Below are 17792 nucleotides of genomic sequence, written 5' to 3' on the forward strand. Positions count from 1 at the left end.
TTTCTCCACATCCTCTCCAGCACCTGTTGTTTCCTGACTTTTTAATGATGGCCATTCTAACTGGTGTGAGATGGTATCTCACTGTGGTTTTGATCTGCATTTCTCTGATGGCCAGTGATGATGAGCATTTTTTCATGTGTTTTTTGGCTGCATAAATGTCTTCTTTTGAGAAGTGTCTGTTCATGTCCTTTACCCACTTTTTGATGGGGTTGTTTGTTTTTTTCTTGTAAATTTGTTTGAGTTCATTGTAGATTCTGGATATTAGCCCTTTGTCAGATGAGTAGGTTGCAAAAATTTTCTCCCATTCTGTAGGTTGCCTGTTCACTCTGATGGTAGTTTCTTTTGCTGTGCAGAAGCTCTTTAGTTTAATTAGATCCCATTTGTCAATTTTGGCTTTTGTTGCCATTGCTTTTGGTGTTTTAGACATGAAGTCCTTGCCCACGCCTATGTCCTGAATGGTATTGCCTAGGTTTTCTTGTAGGATTTTAATGGTTTTAGGTCTAACATTTTGAATGTTATTTAAGATAACTATTAACACAAAATTGAGAATTGGAATCATAACAATATCTAAGTTTAACTAAATAGATAAATTCTACCTAAATATTTTAAGCAAGAGATTATATTTGAAATTGCATTTTTAAATAAAGATAGCAATTTTTCCCGTAACTTAATATTACATTTTAACACTAATTTTTGCTAGCACACTAGATAAATTATATCACTTATCAATGCTTTTCCTAAGATACCAACCATGAAAAATAAGAACCACCTACAGCATACCAATTCTATCTCTCTCAAAGCATTAATTAAGATTATTTTGCAACGTTGTGTTGAGATTCATGAATTCCTTTCTAAAACTCTTATACTTTAAAAGAGAGTAAAATTGGAATATTTTACAGCAGTGGGAATAGGAATGAATAAACCATATCTATATGCACCATCAATAGATCTCACAAAGATAATGCTAAGCAAAACAAGTCAGACACAAAAAAGGACATGTCTTTTATTCCATTCATTAAAGTTCAAAAACTGGCAAAACAAATCCATGGTGTTAGAAATCAGTAGTAGTTTCAGAAAGAGTCAGAAAGGGGCTTTTGGTTGCTGATAATGTTCTAATTCTACATTCTAGTTCTGGGTGCAGTTTAACAGGTATGTACACTTCCTACATATCAAGATGAGCATTTATAATTTATGCATTTTTCTGTATGTATGCTATAATTAAATATTTACTTTAAAAGATGGTGACCTGGCCGGGTGCAGCGGCTCACACCTGTAATCCCAGCACTTTGGGAGGCTGAGGAGGGTGGATTGCTAGAGGTCAGGAGTTTGAGACCAGCCTGACCAACATGGTGAAACCCCATCTCTACTAAAAATACAAAATTAGCCAGTCATGGTGGCGGACGCCTGTAATCCCAACTACTTGGGAGGCTGAGGCAGGGGAATCGCTTGGATCTGGGAGGCAGAGGTTGCGGTGAGCCGAGATCACCCCACTGCACTCCAGCTTGGGCAACAAGAGCGAAACACTTTTTCAAAAAAAAAAAAATGGTGACCCTAGTTTAGGCAACAGAGTGAGAACCCATCTTTATAAAAAATTTAAAAATTAGCTAAATGTGGGTAGTCCTGAAAAATAAGTTATTCCTAATTTATAAACTGATTACAAAAATCACAGAGAAGTAAATAGATTTAAAAATTAGTATTCAAAAGCATTATATTTTTTTCACACTGGAGGCAATTTTTAAATGCAGACTATATTATGTGAGATTTTTAATGAAATTTATATTGCATATTTATGGTACAGTCTAAGAGACAATGCAGATTACTAAATACATAGAATTTTGTTCTTTAGCTCAAAAGAAAGCTTACTAAGAATCAAACTCTGGAGCATTTTTTTTTTAGTTGTTCTGATATTCATGAGGCTTTGTAATTACAAAAATTACACAATTCTCTTTGATTATACATGAATTATTATCCTTGGTATATATTGTATAAATAGCATTACTCTCCTGTTCTTCAACATGTTTACTACAAATTCAAGAAGACCAGATCTGGTTCAGAGATCTCAGTTGTTAAATTTTCCGGGATAAATATAAGTGAAGTAAGTTATCAGAGACAATTTTATACATTAAAAAATTCTGAATACTCATTTTTTGATGGCATTTACTTTTCTGAAAATTGAATCAAAATATTAATAATGTGATGCTATCCTCCAGTGAATGAGAATTACTACCAAAAAAAAACCCAAAAAAAAAACTAATAGGAACAAAAACCACAAACTAGAAAAGATATTTCTGATGAAATATCTTTGATAACTATTTGATAACTATTTTATACTTCACATTCTCTATGTGCTTTTAAAACTTTAGAAAGTGCTTGTGTTATATATATATACACACACACACACTTATATGAGCGTAAATATATGCTCATTTTTGAAGAATTATTAAACTGAAGAAATGTGAAATCTGTAGTTGGTATTTCATGACATAATAGAAGTGCGACTTAAAAGGCAACTTTGTTGTGTTAATATTAGTTTGGCTTCATAAAATGTCTCTATAACTATGCCAGTTACTAAAATGTTTATGGCAATTAGGCAACCAAAACTTTCACTAAAATGGGAACTTTAACAAAGATAGGTGAAAACTTTCTTAGGTGTTTATTATTCTGTTAGTTTCCTATTGAACCTTATGGTGAATTTAAAATTTAAAGTTCTCACAAGGAACAAAATCAATAGGTTTTGATTACTTGTACTCCAGTCATGATAACTCTGAAATGCCTACAGAACTCAGAAGTTCCAACACTGAACACGTCAGTATTTTCTGAATTTGAATAGGAACATGGTAAGTTTCTAGATGAAAATATTTGTGACTTGTATGGCAACATTTCCAAATTTCTGCTAAGAAAATCAGAGTAATAGGGAAACATTTTGCTACAGCTTTAGGTCAGATGTCAGATTAAATAACAGTTTGAGGTCCATGTTAAAACTTAACACACCTATATAAGACTTCAGATTTTTTCAAGAAATAAGATACTCTTTGAGAGGCCTCAGCTACACAGATTTAAGACATTACTGCTTCAGTCAGGTAAGCACCTTCACGTCTTTAGCCATTAAACTCTGTAGGAAAAGTTAATATTCCTTCCTAAAGAGTCTATCATACTTCTAGAGAATAACATGTGAACTAGAAGAATATGATTCCCTCATTTTTATTACTGGTTCCTCTTGGTGTGGAGGTATCTTAAAACATCATAGTTGAATTCCACATACAACCTCTAACCATATTGTTGAACAGATATATTTGAAAAGTTCTGCCTATCGTTTTATGTTCAAAATGCTGACAATGTAAAGGAAAGCAAAATATTATGCAAGTCCTATGTTGACTATTATGGTTTCCAGATAATCTGCCCTAATATTCTTAATAACCAAAGTAACATGGAAATCTGTACTTCTTCAGGCCAACAATAGAAATAATCAAATCTTACAGCTCCACATTGGATGTTTAATAATACCCACAGCATCTATATATGACCGAATTCTAAATAGTTCTCAGTTATTGCTTTAGGATCTCCAACTGGTATTAATTGGGTATAAAATAATGAAAAACTTATTTTTAAAACAATTTGTATCACAGACCCAATCTCTTTCCCAATTTTCCACTAGCTAGATAGCTCTGTAAAAAATGTTCTGCCAGTATCTAAAAGTCAACGTGCCCCAAAATGAATATAGGCCCAAGCACGGAAGAGCTGATAGAGTTTTTACATATTGTACACAAATTTCCAAAGGAATTTCCTTTTGGATCATCACTGGTCATCAAAAAAAAAAAAGTTGGTTTTATAAATGAATTACAACCACCTATAACAACATTTGGGTCAAGGGAAAAAAGAGAGAACTTTTGAGGTCCTTTGGTAACAGTAGTTTATTTAATTCTTTCTTTAAGAAATATTCTCTATACAAAACTCTTTTCATTCCCTAATCAGCATGTTAAAATATTACAGGATGTTTAGAGAAAAAGATATATTAGAGTTCATCCCACTGCAATACTTAAGGATTAGGATACATGAACCTGAATTAGGTCTTAGCCTCCTTCAAGGCTTTTAGAACTGTCAGGATATGAAAAACAAACCCAACCAAGTGAAAAAAATCTTTCATCAATTTTTCATTATGCTACGCATCCGCATCCTACAGTGTTAATTTACTCTTGCCCCCTTGAGGTAGGCACCACATTTTTATCCCCATTGGTCTCCTTATTCTGCAGCCTCAGAGACCATCTGCTCTGAAGCAGACATCACTCAATCAGAAGCAGCTTCGTGACACAACACAGATGAGGTGCTCACTGCACCCCAAGGGCTGCACACACTGAAAAGTAGATTGCTTGTTTAGTATTAAATTATTCAGGATTGAACAAAAAATAGATTCTTAAAAGCTTCACAATTACATAAACTACAGAGACTATTTTAAAAGAACTTGCATATACTTTTCTATCATGGTACATTTTCTCACACTGTTGATCTTAGTGTGGCCTCATGAAGATGCACATGGAAACACAGGTTTTTCATTTGTAACAGTCTAATATATATACATATATGATTGATTTTCCTAGGAGATATCACTTAATTATAGTTTAACCACACTGTGACCATCTGACTCTACTTGCCTAAATATCTTCTGCCTTGGCCTCCCAAAGTGCTGGGATTACAGGCATGAGCCACCGTGCCCAGCCTACTCCCTTTTATTAAACTGTTATTTAAGCTTATTGTTGATACTTTAAAAATGTCCAGAATAGACAAACATACAGAGATGAAAAATAGGTAAGTGATTGCCTGGGGCCAAAGGATTTCATGGGGAGGACAAGGGGGAGGGGGTAGAGAAATGGAGAACGACTACTGATGGTTACAAAGTTCCTTTCTTGAGTGATAAAGATGTTCTGAAATTTATTGTGGTGTTGGTCGCACAACTCGGTGAACATACTAAAAACCATTGGATAATATACTATAAATGGGTGAATTGTATGATATGGGAATATATCTCCATAAAGCTGGGTTTTCTTTTTTTTTTTTTTTTTTTTTGAGACAAAGTTTCACTCTTGTTGCCCAGGCTGGAGTGCAATGGCGCAATCTCAGCTCCCTGCAACCTCCACCTCCCAGGTTCAAGCGATTCTCCTGCCTCAGCCTGTGGAGTAGCTGGGATTACAGGCATGCACCACCATGCCAGGCTAATTTTGTATTTTTAGTGGAGATGGGGTTTCTCCATGTTGGTCAGGCTGGTCTCGAACTCCTGACCTCAGATGATCCACCCGCCTCAGCCTCCCAAAGTGCTGGGATTACAGGCGTGAGCCACCGTGCCCGGCCAAAGCTTGCTTTTTTATTTTACAAAAGTTCATTGCCATCTGTAAGATGACAAAAGCCCATTTTTCTAATGTGTATATAATTTTTGAGAACTTATTCATTCACCCCATTCTCCAAAGTATGTGGGTCACAAATGGGGACGCACAGCTTTCAGCATCTTTTGCATATTTGTGACAATTTACATGGACACTGAGTGCAAATGGTGAGCTTTAGAAGGAAAAATTCCAATTCTAATAAGTCAGCATTATACTAAAAGATATATATAAAGGTATTTGGCATCCCTTTTCTCACTCCCATCATGCCAGCCCAGTGGTACACAACAGTGTCAGCAAATATTTTTAATGTAAAATTTTTTAAGAGACGAAAGAATATGTAATATGTGTACTGTATAAGAAGAAAATTGCTTCCCAGTTTAACTCACAGAGTTGACTTGATTAAATTACTGGAAGGATCTAGCTGTATCTATCTAAATATGTAAACATACTGGAAAAAAATTATAGCTTTCAATTTGTCAAGCAAAAATAAATCAGTCAAACAGCAGGTTATTTTATGATAAATAGTTGAAAAAATTTAATCTGTCCTTAACAATGAGTTATTTAGCTGAGATGAGAATCAAAGAAATATTTTTGAAATACCTACTATGTACCAGGCACTGTGTTAGATGCTAGGGATTGAATGTAGAAGAAATAAACATGATTCATCCCCTCAAAGATTTTATGATCTTTGAAGTATTAAAAAAAAAAAAAAAAAAAAACTTTAGCTACAAGATAGACCAGGAACAGAAGTGGGAAAAGTAGACCCAGGGAGATCCATGTAGAGGCAGTAGTCTAAGCAATAGGTGTTTGTTTGTTTTACAAACTTATTTTACTATTTACGTTTAGAATAGAGATTGCAATATAGTATTTGATAAAGGTTCCTGCTGGTAAGTCAGGTGGAAAACATAGCCAGCCCAGGGAATAGCAAGTGCAATGTCATAGGGGCACGAAAGAACGTAGTATAGAGAAAACTATAAATTCAGTATAAGTGAGTTATAAAGATCATATTGGAAACAGGAAAGAAGTAAAATTCTAAAAGTAAAGAAGGGCCCAGACCATTAATGTTTTGTATGTCCTAATAGGGAGATTGAATGTTACACCATAAGTAAAAGACAGGAAAAGGCAGGATCAGAATGTCCATTTTAAAATTACCACTCTAGCATGTGATGAGGATAAGCAGTGTCATCAGGGACATGTGAAAACAAAGTATTAATCATATATAGAAAAAAAAAGCTGTAAAACTTGGGGAAATTGACTTTGAAAGTTTATGGAAAAGAGAAACTAGGGAAAAGTTGGAGACTTTAGCTTTTGCGTGTAATAAGTGACACTTTCAATAAAGATCAATAATTTAGGGGAACAGAATACCCTAAAATTGGAGAGAAGAACACAGTTTGGTTTTGACCGGATTGAACTTGAAGTGCTGTCACTGTAGAGTAGGGAATTAAAAATGCAAGGCTAAAAAGTCCAAGAGACGGGCATGGACTAAAGATAGAGGCCATACAGTGACCTCTGGGAGATGGCCCGGTTTTTCTGTAGACACTGGATTTTGCTTCACTCCTTCCCATTTCTCTGCTCATGAATGTACTAGGAATAAGGAAGGGCCTCTTGTAATGCCCCTGGAAGGGAATAATGCTGACCCATCAACATATTTAATGAAATACCAGGCAGTGAGAATAAAATAAGGAATTACAGTGCATACACGCACATGCACACACACACACACACACACACACACACACGAGACTAAAACAAAATTTTGTACAGGAGTTTTCTCATGAGCTCAGAATACTAATATCATGCAGCTGACATTTTCTCATTTTTCCCATAAGACCAGGGCACAACTGAGAGGCCACTTTATCCTCATTGGATGCGACCTGCTGTAACTTTCTAAATTTACCATTGTGCTATGAACTGTAATTGTCAGGAATGTTTGGGCTATTCAATTTGAATTCTATGCAAGGTATAGCACTTACATAATTTTACACTAAAATGTAAAAGAGAAGATTGGCTGAAAATGTAGGTGTTTGATTAATTATAGTACATAGCACATGGAGTAGAAAAAAGATGAGCAAATCAAGTATGTGTAGCTTGCATTGCCTTTAAAAAAAACTTAGCTTATATTACAAAATTCTTCTGTTGGAACTCCATCAATAAAAATCCATGTAGTTATTACTGTATTTCAAAGAATATCTGAACTTCTTCTGAGGCAGCTTTCAAAACAAATTCTTGATTTGTTGGGGTAAGAGTACTGGCATCAACTCTAGAGAGAATTTTGAAAAGTAAGGAAATCCCTGATTTAAACACAACTAAAAACAAAAGCAAGGTTAGTTAATTCATCTCATGGAACTAAACTTTAGCCCAGATGCCCAAGATCTTCTTTTAAAAGAAAAGTCAGGCTTAAGCCAGGCTTAAGGAACAATGAAGAATTCTTTACTAGTTGTCTTTTATTATTTGACTTCTACAGGAATTTGTATTAAGTGGGCTCTGTGAGTCTGTTTCCCAGAGGCAAGGATAGCTTCTTCAGGACCCTGCCTTAAATCTACCCTCAAGTTTGACCAAGTCCATTTACTCCGGGGTCCCCAACACCCTGAACATACAATCATTTATAAATATGTGTTGACAGTGAGTTAGAAGCATAGCACTGTGCTAGATGTGCATGGCTCAAGTGGGGTCCAAATTCATCTGTGTACATGTCTATATCCCCAGTTGGCCTGGCCCTCCAAGGTAGAAATAGTCCATAACTTATTCATTTTTATTTCCACTGTCAGCACAGTACCTGACACAGAATAGATGGAGAAGTATTTCTGGAAATGAAACAATATAAGGGAAGATGTTCAACAGGGTGAAATTGGCCAATAGGAATGTCAAGCAGCATTGGTCGATATGAATTAAACCAGTGAAAATTTGGGGGATCAAGTAAATTTTTTGCAGACTTACTAAATTTTAACACTTGGTTTCAAACCTTGATTAGCAAAATTTATATCTGCTCTTATTAATTCACCTGAAACTCATTGCCTGAGATTAAATTTGTTTTTCAAAGTTTCCTTTACTCGCTGGATGTGGTGACTCATGCCTGTAATCCTAGCACTTTGAGAGGCTGAAGCAAGAGGATCACTTGAGCTCCAGGAGTTCGAGACCAGCCTGGCCAACATAGTGAGACCCTGTCTCTATTTATTAATTTTTTTAAGTTTCCTTTATAATTCTATCAAATATCCACAATAAAATCAAACAATGCTTAACTCTTTCTAAGGGTTAATGAGTAAAGTGTGTCTGTATCATTACTATCATACAGCTGAAGTCATGGATGACTAATGAATTTAGTAATACACTTGACTAGACAGGCTCTGCAGCTCGACATTTTCTAACTTTAATTAGGTTAATAGATAAATGACAATTATGACATTACTAAATAAATTAAATACAGAAAGAAACTAGATTCTTGCTGATACTAACTACATAGGAACACTAGTACTCTTTTTTTTAGAAATAAACTATAGGCCAGGTGCACTGGCTCACATCTGAAATTCCAGCACTTTAGGAGGCCGAGGCAGGCAGATCACCTGAGGTCAGGAGTTTGAGACCAGCCTGGCCAACATAGTGAAACCCCGTCTGTACTACAAAAAAAAAAAATATATATATATATATATATAAATTAGCCAGGCGTGGTCATGGGCACCTATAATCCCAGCTACTCAGTAGGCTGAAGCAAGAGATCACTTGAACCCGGGAGGCAAAGGTTACAGTGAGCCGAGATCGCACCACTGCACTCCAGCCTGGGTGATGGAGCAAGACTCCATCTCGACAAAAGGAAAAAAAAAATAAAGAAATAAACTATAATTTTACTTTTCTCTGTGAGGAAAAGATTTTATGTGAAGCAATATATAAACTTTAATTATTGTATAAATTATCCATGAAAGGGGAATTACTGACTACTTAGTATTTTTTAATGTAAAACATGCAGTAATATATTTCAATATCCCCTGTAATTACAGTAAGATCAATTAACCTTCTAAAGAAATCATTGGTATGTCAAAATTATACTGGCCAAGATACGAAGGAGAAAGGTGGTTTTCTTTATAATTACTATGGACATAAAATGTATCTCTCTTCAGTCATAGGGAGTCTATATATTTCATTTTACATATACATTTTTATACAAATATCTACCTGTAATATAATATAAACTTGTGTGTGTGTGTGTGTGTGTGTGTGTGTGTGTGTGTGTAAGGAAAGAGAAAGAGAGAGGAAGTCATACATCCCATTTCCAGAACAAAATTTCAATTTACTTGAAGGTAGAAACCATGCCTTATAATTCTTAGAATACCCAAAACCTAATTCAGTGCCTAAAATATATCAGCCAATAATGATGATTACTATGATAACAGAACCTTAGGGAGGACATTACCTTATCTTTCTTTATGTAAAGCTGACAGTTAATATAGATTATGCTAGCTTTAATTACTCAAAAAATAAACTTCAAAAATCACTTAAAGAAGAGTTAGATTATTTTGGGATATATGAAAAGATAACAGAACTTTTTTTGGCAAAGCAGTAAACTGTACCCAGAAAGACCTTGTTCATTAACCAGATTTAACTTAGTTGAAATGCCAAATCAACACCATAGATACCTCATCTCTAACCTTGACTAAGAACAAGGTAGCAGGCTACCATTGTCTCAGTAATTAAAGGGCAAGATTGTGAAACTACGAGATGTTAAGAATTTCAAATAAAAGGTGTTTAGTTTGTGCCATTTCTCATTGGCAACCTTCAAAATGGGAGCCCAGCATGTAATGTGCAGCGTGGTGAGAACTTGGGTCTACCTTGAAATCCTGTGGCATTCCTACAAGATAAGTTCTCTTCAGCTGGAGATGCTCCACTTAGATTTGGTTTATTTTTTTTCACATATGATAATCATAGGATATATTAGTAATTGAGCTTCTTTCACTGATAGTATCTTTTTCATAGCTATAACTGTTAATTTTGTACTAATAATCTAGTCATTACAAAGATTTGGTCTGACCAAAAGCCATCTCTTCTGATTATGGTTTTAAGTAAGAGAATTAATTATACGTGTTTTGATTGGGTTTATAGTGGTTTTCACTATGTCTTAAGATGAACACTTGCTACAAGGTGCATTGAGCAAGCAAGGCAATTCTTCATTTTTACATGATTCGTATGTATTTATTCAGTTTCAGTGATTCCTCATTGAAATGTTTAAATTTTTTCTTACACAACATGGACTGACATAACATCAAATTAGGAGGCTACATGCCATCTAAACTTGCTTTTTCTTTTAAGTCATCTGTCTACTCAAGAGACTCTACAATATACAATTTGCTTTTGTGTGTATACCCTCTGGCTATTCAAATAGACTGTCAGCTCCTTGAGGGAATGAATGAGACCTTGCACCTTATATATTTTGTTCTCACACCTTTTACCACAATATTAATAGCTAACTTTACTATATTCCAAGCACATTTATAATCTTATTTAATCTTCTTAAGCTTCCCAAATGAGAAAACTGAGGCCTCATAAGGTTAAATCATTCATCTGTATATTTTGGGGTAAGAAGTGGCAGACCTGAAATTGGTAACTGGTAAGTCTTACCACAGAGACCACCATTCATTACCACCATTCATTACTACTTCCCCAAGTTCTCCCAAAGGTGCTAAATACCTTTCCACTGTTGACTGACATATAGGAATGGCTGCTGCTTCCTGCCTGGGATGAAGCTACTGCAGTCACATTCCTGGCTCAACGCTCATGTTCTGATCTGCCTTGATGCTCAATTCCCTTTTTTGGTTAGGGGCAGGGCCCAAAGTTTGAACCATGTGGCATTGCCACCTGTGGAATACCAAGATTTCTTTTCTTTAATGTTGCTAACCCAAGAGCTGTGACTTTTAAGGGTGTGGTTATATTATTTCAAAATTGTATCAATATTATACTCAGTAGGTGAATCTAGAGCAATATCTCTATCAAAATTATCAGGATTAACATGCAAAGAAAAAACACTTTTTTAAGTTTCACAGCAATGGTAGGCTTCAAAGACAACATTTGTCCGTCTGTTTCTATAACAGCATGTAGACTGTTACTAGCTGATATTGACATATCTCCTTGAGTGGGATTTAAACCTGGACCCCTTCCAAGACAGATGAAACCTCTCTCAGCTGTTCTTAATTAATCACCATACTTGCTGTTTACATGTTGATTACACCTTTAAGAAATTATAACACTAAATCTTTTCACAGTAAAAACTAAGTAGTAGAAATGTAACCCATAATGTTTTCTCCCTCAAATTGATTGAAGAGCTATTAAAGCATGGATTATTAAAAAAAATCATTTAGGTTAGAAACCTTAAGAAACATAGAAATACTTACTTTGTAAAAGTATTTGTACAAAACTACAAAATGTCTAGGTCCTTTCAATGCCTTTTTTGCTCTTATAATCTCCCTTCTCTTAAAAAGGATATATATGTAAAATACAGCCTTCCCTAGCCTTTATGTAACGGAAGTAGACAAATCTGTTTGTGTGTCACACACACATATATTTTTATATATGATGATTTCATGTTCTACTGTGAAAATGTGCACGCACACACATACATTTTATATATATATAATATATATATAGGACATTTGAAAATGACTATAAAAGAAAACAAAATTACGGTCAGCAACCATAATCCCATTAATCAAACTTAACACTGCATATTTTGATGTGTTTTCTTCAAGAATTTTTCTACATTAAGGCTGGGCATTGTGGCTCACGCCTGTAATCCCAGCACTTTGGGAGGCCAAGGAAGGCAGATCATTTGAGCTCAGGAGTTCTAGGGCAACATGGTAAAACCCTGTCTCTACTAAATATGCAGAAAATTAGCCAGGTGTGGTGGCATGCACCTGTAGTCCCAGCTACTTGGGAGGCTGAGGCACGAGAATTGCTTGAGCCTGGGAGGCAGAGGTTGCAGTGAGTCGTGATCTTGTCACTGCACTCCAGCCTGGGCTAGGGTTGTGAAACTCTGTTGCAAAAACAAACAAACAAAAAAAGAATTTTTCTACATATACTCTATACATTTGTGTAGGTAATGCTTTCATGATGTTGAAATGATATTCTGTGTTTCACTTTTAAAAATAAACATTACAAAATTAGTATAGCCTATACCACTCAAAAGTTTAAAAAGATATTTTATATATCATATAACAGTCAATGGATAGATTATCATTGTTTTTAACATTTCCCAATCATTTGTACAAAACTGGTGCCTTTAATATTCATTATTTTAAGCAACGCTACCATAAAAACTCCTGTATGTACATCTTTGTCCCTGTCTTGATTGTGTCCATTGTTTAAATTCCTAAAAGTGAATTAACAGTGTCAAAGAATGTAGATTTTTGGCACACATTGTACACATTGAAAGTTGCTAACTGAAAAGACATTTTTGCCGAAGAGTTGCTAACTGAAAAGAATGTTTGCCGAAGAGACCACCTCAACACAATCATAAACTCAAATTGCTTTGCTTAGTTGATAAGTAGATCATCGTGGTTTTGGTTTGCCTTTTTCGTTTTTGAAGAGTTTGAAAACTTTGTCATATACTTATTGTCTACCACATTTGTTCTTTGATTTGTCTATTCACATTTTTTGTCCTTTAAGAGTTTCAAAAGTATTTTTTAATATTATATAGAAGGATAACATTTTGTCATTGTTTTTGAAAATTTTCTCAAGCTTGTTATAGAAATCAAAAAGTATGAAGTTCCACTTTTAGATCCTTATTCCATTTATTTTATGCTTTCCAACCCTGAAGTCAATGAAATATTTCTCATTTTCTTATAGGTTCATTAATTAAAAATTGTTTCTTTTTTCTTCCATTTAATTTTTTTAATTTCCTAAAACGTATTTTAGTGTGGGTCATAAGTAACAATCTTGCTTGAAATATTCCAAGTCAGCAATTTTTTCCAATTGTGGAAAATCTTAGAACCCACTTTAAATTTCTCCAATGTCTCCTTTTTTTAGGTATCTCTTTCTTTAAAGAGCCAGCATTATAAAATGGGCTTAGAACTGCCTTTCTAATCCTGGTCCTATCGCTTGCCATGAGCTGTGAGACCTTGAGGAAATTACTGAACTAAAAAAAGTCTCAATTTCCTAGTATATAAAATGTATAGAATTCTGTGGATTGGATTGTGTCATACATATAAGTCACTGAGAACAGTGTATTGGAATAGTAGGCATCCAATAAAGGCATATTTTAATATTCAGTTCACAAAGCTAATGTCAGTAGTAAATGAAATGGTATGCAGTGTGCCATTACAGAATCTAGCAGATAATAGGGGCTCAATAAATGATAGCTATTGTTGATAATAATTAATATGGAATTTGCTATAGACATTCATACATTTCTTTTATGTGTTTACTGTCTTTACTTTTTATTTCCTTCTTGTTTTCCACCTCTAAATTATCTTGTGATCCTAGGTAGAATAGATCTGTTCCCAATGCCAGATGAAGTGGTTAAGACCAAGATGGGCCAGGAAGCAGCCCAGTCCATTAGTTGACAATGTCCGTGGGTAGGTTTTGGCATGTAGCTGTTAACTGCACGGGTTACATTTAAAATAAGAATGGCAATTGGCATGTCCATCTAGATCACAGCTTAATTCTTTAAAGAATTGATTGGTGGGTATGACAAATCAATACCAGAGAAAAGACTGATTCTTCAATCTATGTATATATTATAAAACAAGAAGAAAGAACATGTAGACTTACAGAATTCATTATTTACTTTCTTGAAATAAACTTATTGAATAATTAATTTTACAGATTTATATATAATTTTAAAATATAGAGTATCTAATATTTGATACACTTCACATTAGTCAATATATTAAGAACTTTTAATGAGGCCAGAAGAATTTTGTTAATCATCTCGCATGTGCTACATGACATTTTAAGCAGGAGAGTGGGATTCAGCCAAGATATTGTACTAGCCTTCAATTCCAAGGAAGGATCAGATCATTCAGAACAATCTTGCTGTTCAAGCTGACTGCTCAACAATGGAATGAAATTCTGACTTTCAAAAAATTTGGGGACACATTTTCATAACATTGTCTTAAAGTACCTTAGTCCTTGGATTTCCAGTGGAAAGTGACAAGGTTAAACAATGAATAAAAGGACTCTATATAGGTACACAGTAATTATTAGTTTTTGGAAGTGAAACTTAAATTTATTCTAAGTGCTATGGTTTAAAACTTCATTGTGATACAGCACAGACATTTTCTGACTTTTAAGGTGATGCATAAGAAATGCAGAAGGGCTCATTTGCTGGCAGAGTATCCTCCATTCCCACATGTCCCATGTGGTCTCAGCTACTTTAATTGCCTCTAAATAGAATTTTGGCAATACACTGAATTAACCTGGATAAGAAGAAGCTTAATAAAATGTGAAGGGTTTTCTTTTACTTTTATGCTCTTATGTGCTGATGTTACATATTCAGCTCTGACTCTTCAGTAAAGTCAGCCTCTTACAACACAAAGCACTGGTTATCATACTTAAGTGCACTTAAGGGTTACTTAGAGACTATGCTTAATCTTGTTAAATAAATATTCTTGGCTCTCACCTCTGAGATTTTAACTCAGGAGGTCTGGAGTAAAGCTTAACCGTCTACATCATTTAAAAACACACCAGGCGATTCTTCTGATGTGGTAGTTCACAGAATACACTTTGGGAGGCGCTGACATAAAGGATTAACTAGACTTTTCATACTGTGTATTTATTACACAATCCCAAGTACACTTTATCCTATGGCATCACTAATTATCTAGTCTGTCAAAATGTACGCTGTAAGAATGCATAAAAAGCTGAATATCATAAGCCATTTTTTAAATGATTATGTATTATAGATGGTATAGACAAATCTGTGAAATATATACCTTACTCATATAAAATTGTTAATTGTCTTTTATTCCTGAAAAATAATCTTTTTCTTTTGTAACTCTGGGGAAAAGTTCATATGTAACAACCAGTAGTTTTCAAAAAGGAAAGATTTTCACAAATTTTTCTATGTACTTCTGTTTTACTAGGTATCTTAGAAGATGCTTTCTAATATCCTTCAGAAAGCCAATAATCTAGAAAGGTATGACACAAAAGTAGCAAATAGAAAGATACTTCAGCTCTAGTTCTAATATATTATTTGTGACTTGTGAGAGATCCAATTTAAGTACACAATGTGTTTATTTAATAGAGTTGCTGTACTAGAATATGGAAATTCCCACAGTGTCAAACAGAATCTATGATTTACTTCAAAGCCCCCTTTTGGAACTCACTGATGACTGAGGAAGGTAAAGAGTACAGAAAAAAAAAAGACCGAAATTTAAATAAACTGTATGTCAGCAACACTTAAACTCATCAAAAACACAGTTTCAATTTATAATCTGTACTATTACACAGCTGGCTTTCACATAGCTTTAAGAAACAATTCATTAGCTCAAAGCCACCATTGAAATGATTACACTTCTGTCAATCATTGTAATATTTTTACTATTTTTTTTGAGACAGCATCTTGCCCTGTCACCTAGGCTGGAGTGCAGTGGTGCAATCAGGGCTCACTGTACCCTCAGTCTCCCAGCCTTTATCCTCCCAGCTCAGCCTCCCAAATAGCTGGGTCCACAGGTGCACACTATCAAATTAAAAAAAAAAAATTATAGAGACAGAGTCTCCCTGTGTTGCCCAGGTTGATCTCAAACTCCTGGGCACAAGTGATCATCCTGCCTTAGCCTCCCAAAGTGCTGGAATTACACGTATACTTCTTATAAGCAAGTATTAAAGAAAGGCACAAAAAAGTTTTACTATAGTCACATAAGCCCACACAAATATGATATGAAGGTCAGCTTTGAAAAATCAAACACCTAAAATTTTGACAATCAAATGTGATATAATATGCCTAAGATTTCACAGAGAAACCTTAAATAAAAATAAAGAATTCAGGAAACAAATAAATCTATCTTGTGGCATAATAAGTTTTGACTAAAGGGGCATAAAATCCAAAACAGCAACTAAAAGTGAGTAAGAGGCACAGCAGATGTCTGTGTGGGAAGGAAGCAAAATACAGCTGAAAAGAGGACTCTCTCCCCAGAGTATTCCCAGCTCCATCATCACACAGGTGACCTTGAAAAAGTCACTATAGGGACAGTGGAACTAATCGTATTAAATATAGCAGAAAAGATATTATTCAAAAGTTATTACATAGTTCAAGTAAATACAAATACTTGGTTTGGATATACCTCATTGTAAAAAAAAAAATAGATAATGCTTAACATTACAATGTAATCTTTCTTTCCTTCTTGAGACAGAGACTCGCTCTGTCACCCAGGCTGGAGTGCAGTGGTGTAATCTTGGCTCACTGCAACCTCCACCTCCTAGGCTCAAGTGATCCTCCCACCTCAGGCCCCCAGTAGCTGGAATTACAGAAGTGTGCCAGCACACCCAGTAATTTTTTTTTTTTTTGTAGAGATGGGGTTTCACCATGTTTCCCAGGGGTCTTGAACTCCTGGGCTTAAGTGATCCCCCCACCTCAGCCTCCCAAAGTGCTGGGATTACAGATGTGAGCAATGGCGCCCAGCCTACCTTCACCAAATTTCTTTAAAATGTAACCATTGCATTTTATGTACAACTTGATATAGAGAATAACAATTCAAGAAAATATCTACTACTTTCTAGAGCAAACATGTTTTATATATCTATTTTATACCAATGCTATGGTTTGAATATTTGACTCTGCAAACCTCACGTTGAAATTTGATCCCCAATATTGGAAGCAGAGCCTAATAAAAGGTGTTTAGATCATGAGGGTGGACCCTCATGAATGGCTTAGTGCCATCCTGGTGATAAGGAATGAGCTTTTGCTGTATTAGTTCCTGTGGGAGTTCGCCTGATGGCTGATCATTAACAAGAGCCTGGCACCTCCCCCTGGTTTCTGTACACACCAGCTCTCCTACCCGTTCCTCCATGAGTGGAAGCTTCCTGAAGCCCTCACCAAAAGCAGATGCTGGTGCAACGCTTCTTGTACAGCTTGCAGAACTGTGATCCAAATAAACCTCTTTTCTATATAAATTACCCAGCTTCGGGTATTCTTTTGTAGCTACACAAACGAACTATGACAACCAGTAATGTGTGCAATTGCAGTAAGGGTACATTCCTTTTTTGAGCAGAAGGTTATAATTAAAACTTCTTAGTTACCAACGTCTTTACTGTTTTTAGAAGTGTTTTTGTGCTTCCATCACCTTTTCAATGTTGGTGGCCTCTGGTTTCATCTGGGGGCATGTCACCTGTAGTGGGAAAATTCCCATAAATAGATTTGCTACTTTGGGTGATTTCCTAGTCGTTAATTCATTCATTTTTTTCACAAATATTTACTGAGTACCTAGGAACTTCAAA

The 17792-nt window shown here is 35.1% G+C and overlaps 1 protein-coding gene across 38 annotated transcripts in view; it reads right to left on the reverse strand.

The window, feature by feature from the left end:
• Positions 1–17792, reverse strand: part of ANK2 (ankyrin 2) — a 719880-nt gene that overhangs the window by 223679 nt on the left and 478409 nt on the right. For 2 of the 38 annotated variants that reach the window (XM_055274790.2, XM_055274808.2), the window contains exon 2: positions 17639–17683. The exons of the other annotated variants lie outside the window; for them this stretch is intronic. In XM_055274790.2, coding sequence (XP_055130765.1) covers positions 17639–17683 — 45 coding nt within the window. The remainder of the gene's footprint in view (positions 1–17638; positions 17684–17792) is intronic. 38 annotated transcript variants of the gene reach the window in all.

Source organism: Symphalangus syndactylus, chromosome 4, assembly GCF_028878055.3.
Source record: "Symphalangus syndactylus isolate Jambi chromosome 4, NHGRI_mSymSyn1-v2.1_pri, whole genome shotgun sequence".
NCBI lineage: Eukaryota > Metazoa > Chordata > Mammalia > Primates > Hylobatidae > Symphalangus > Symphalangus syndactylus.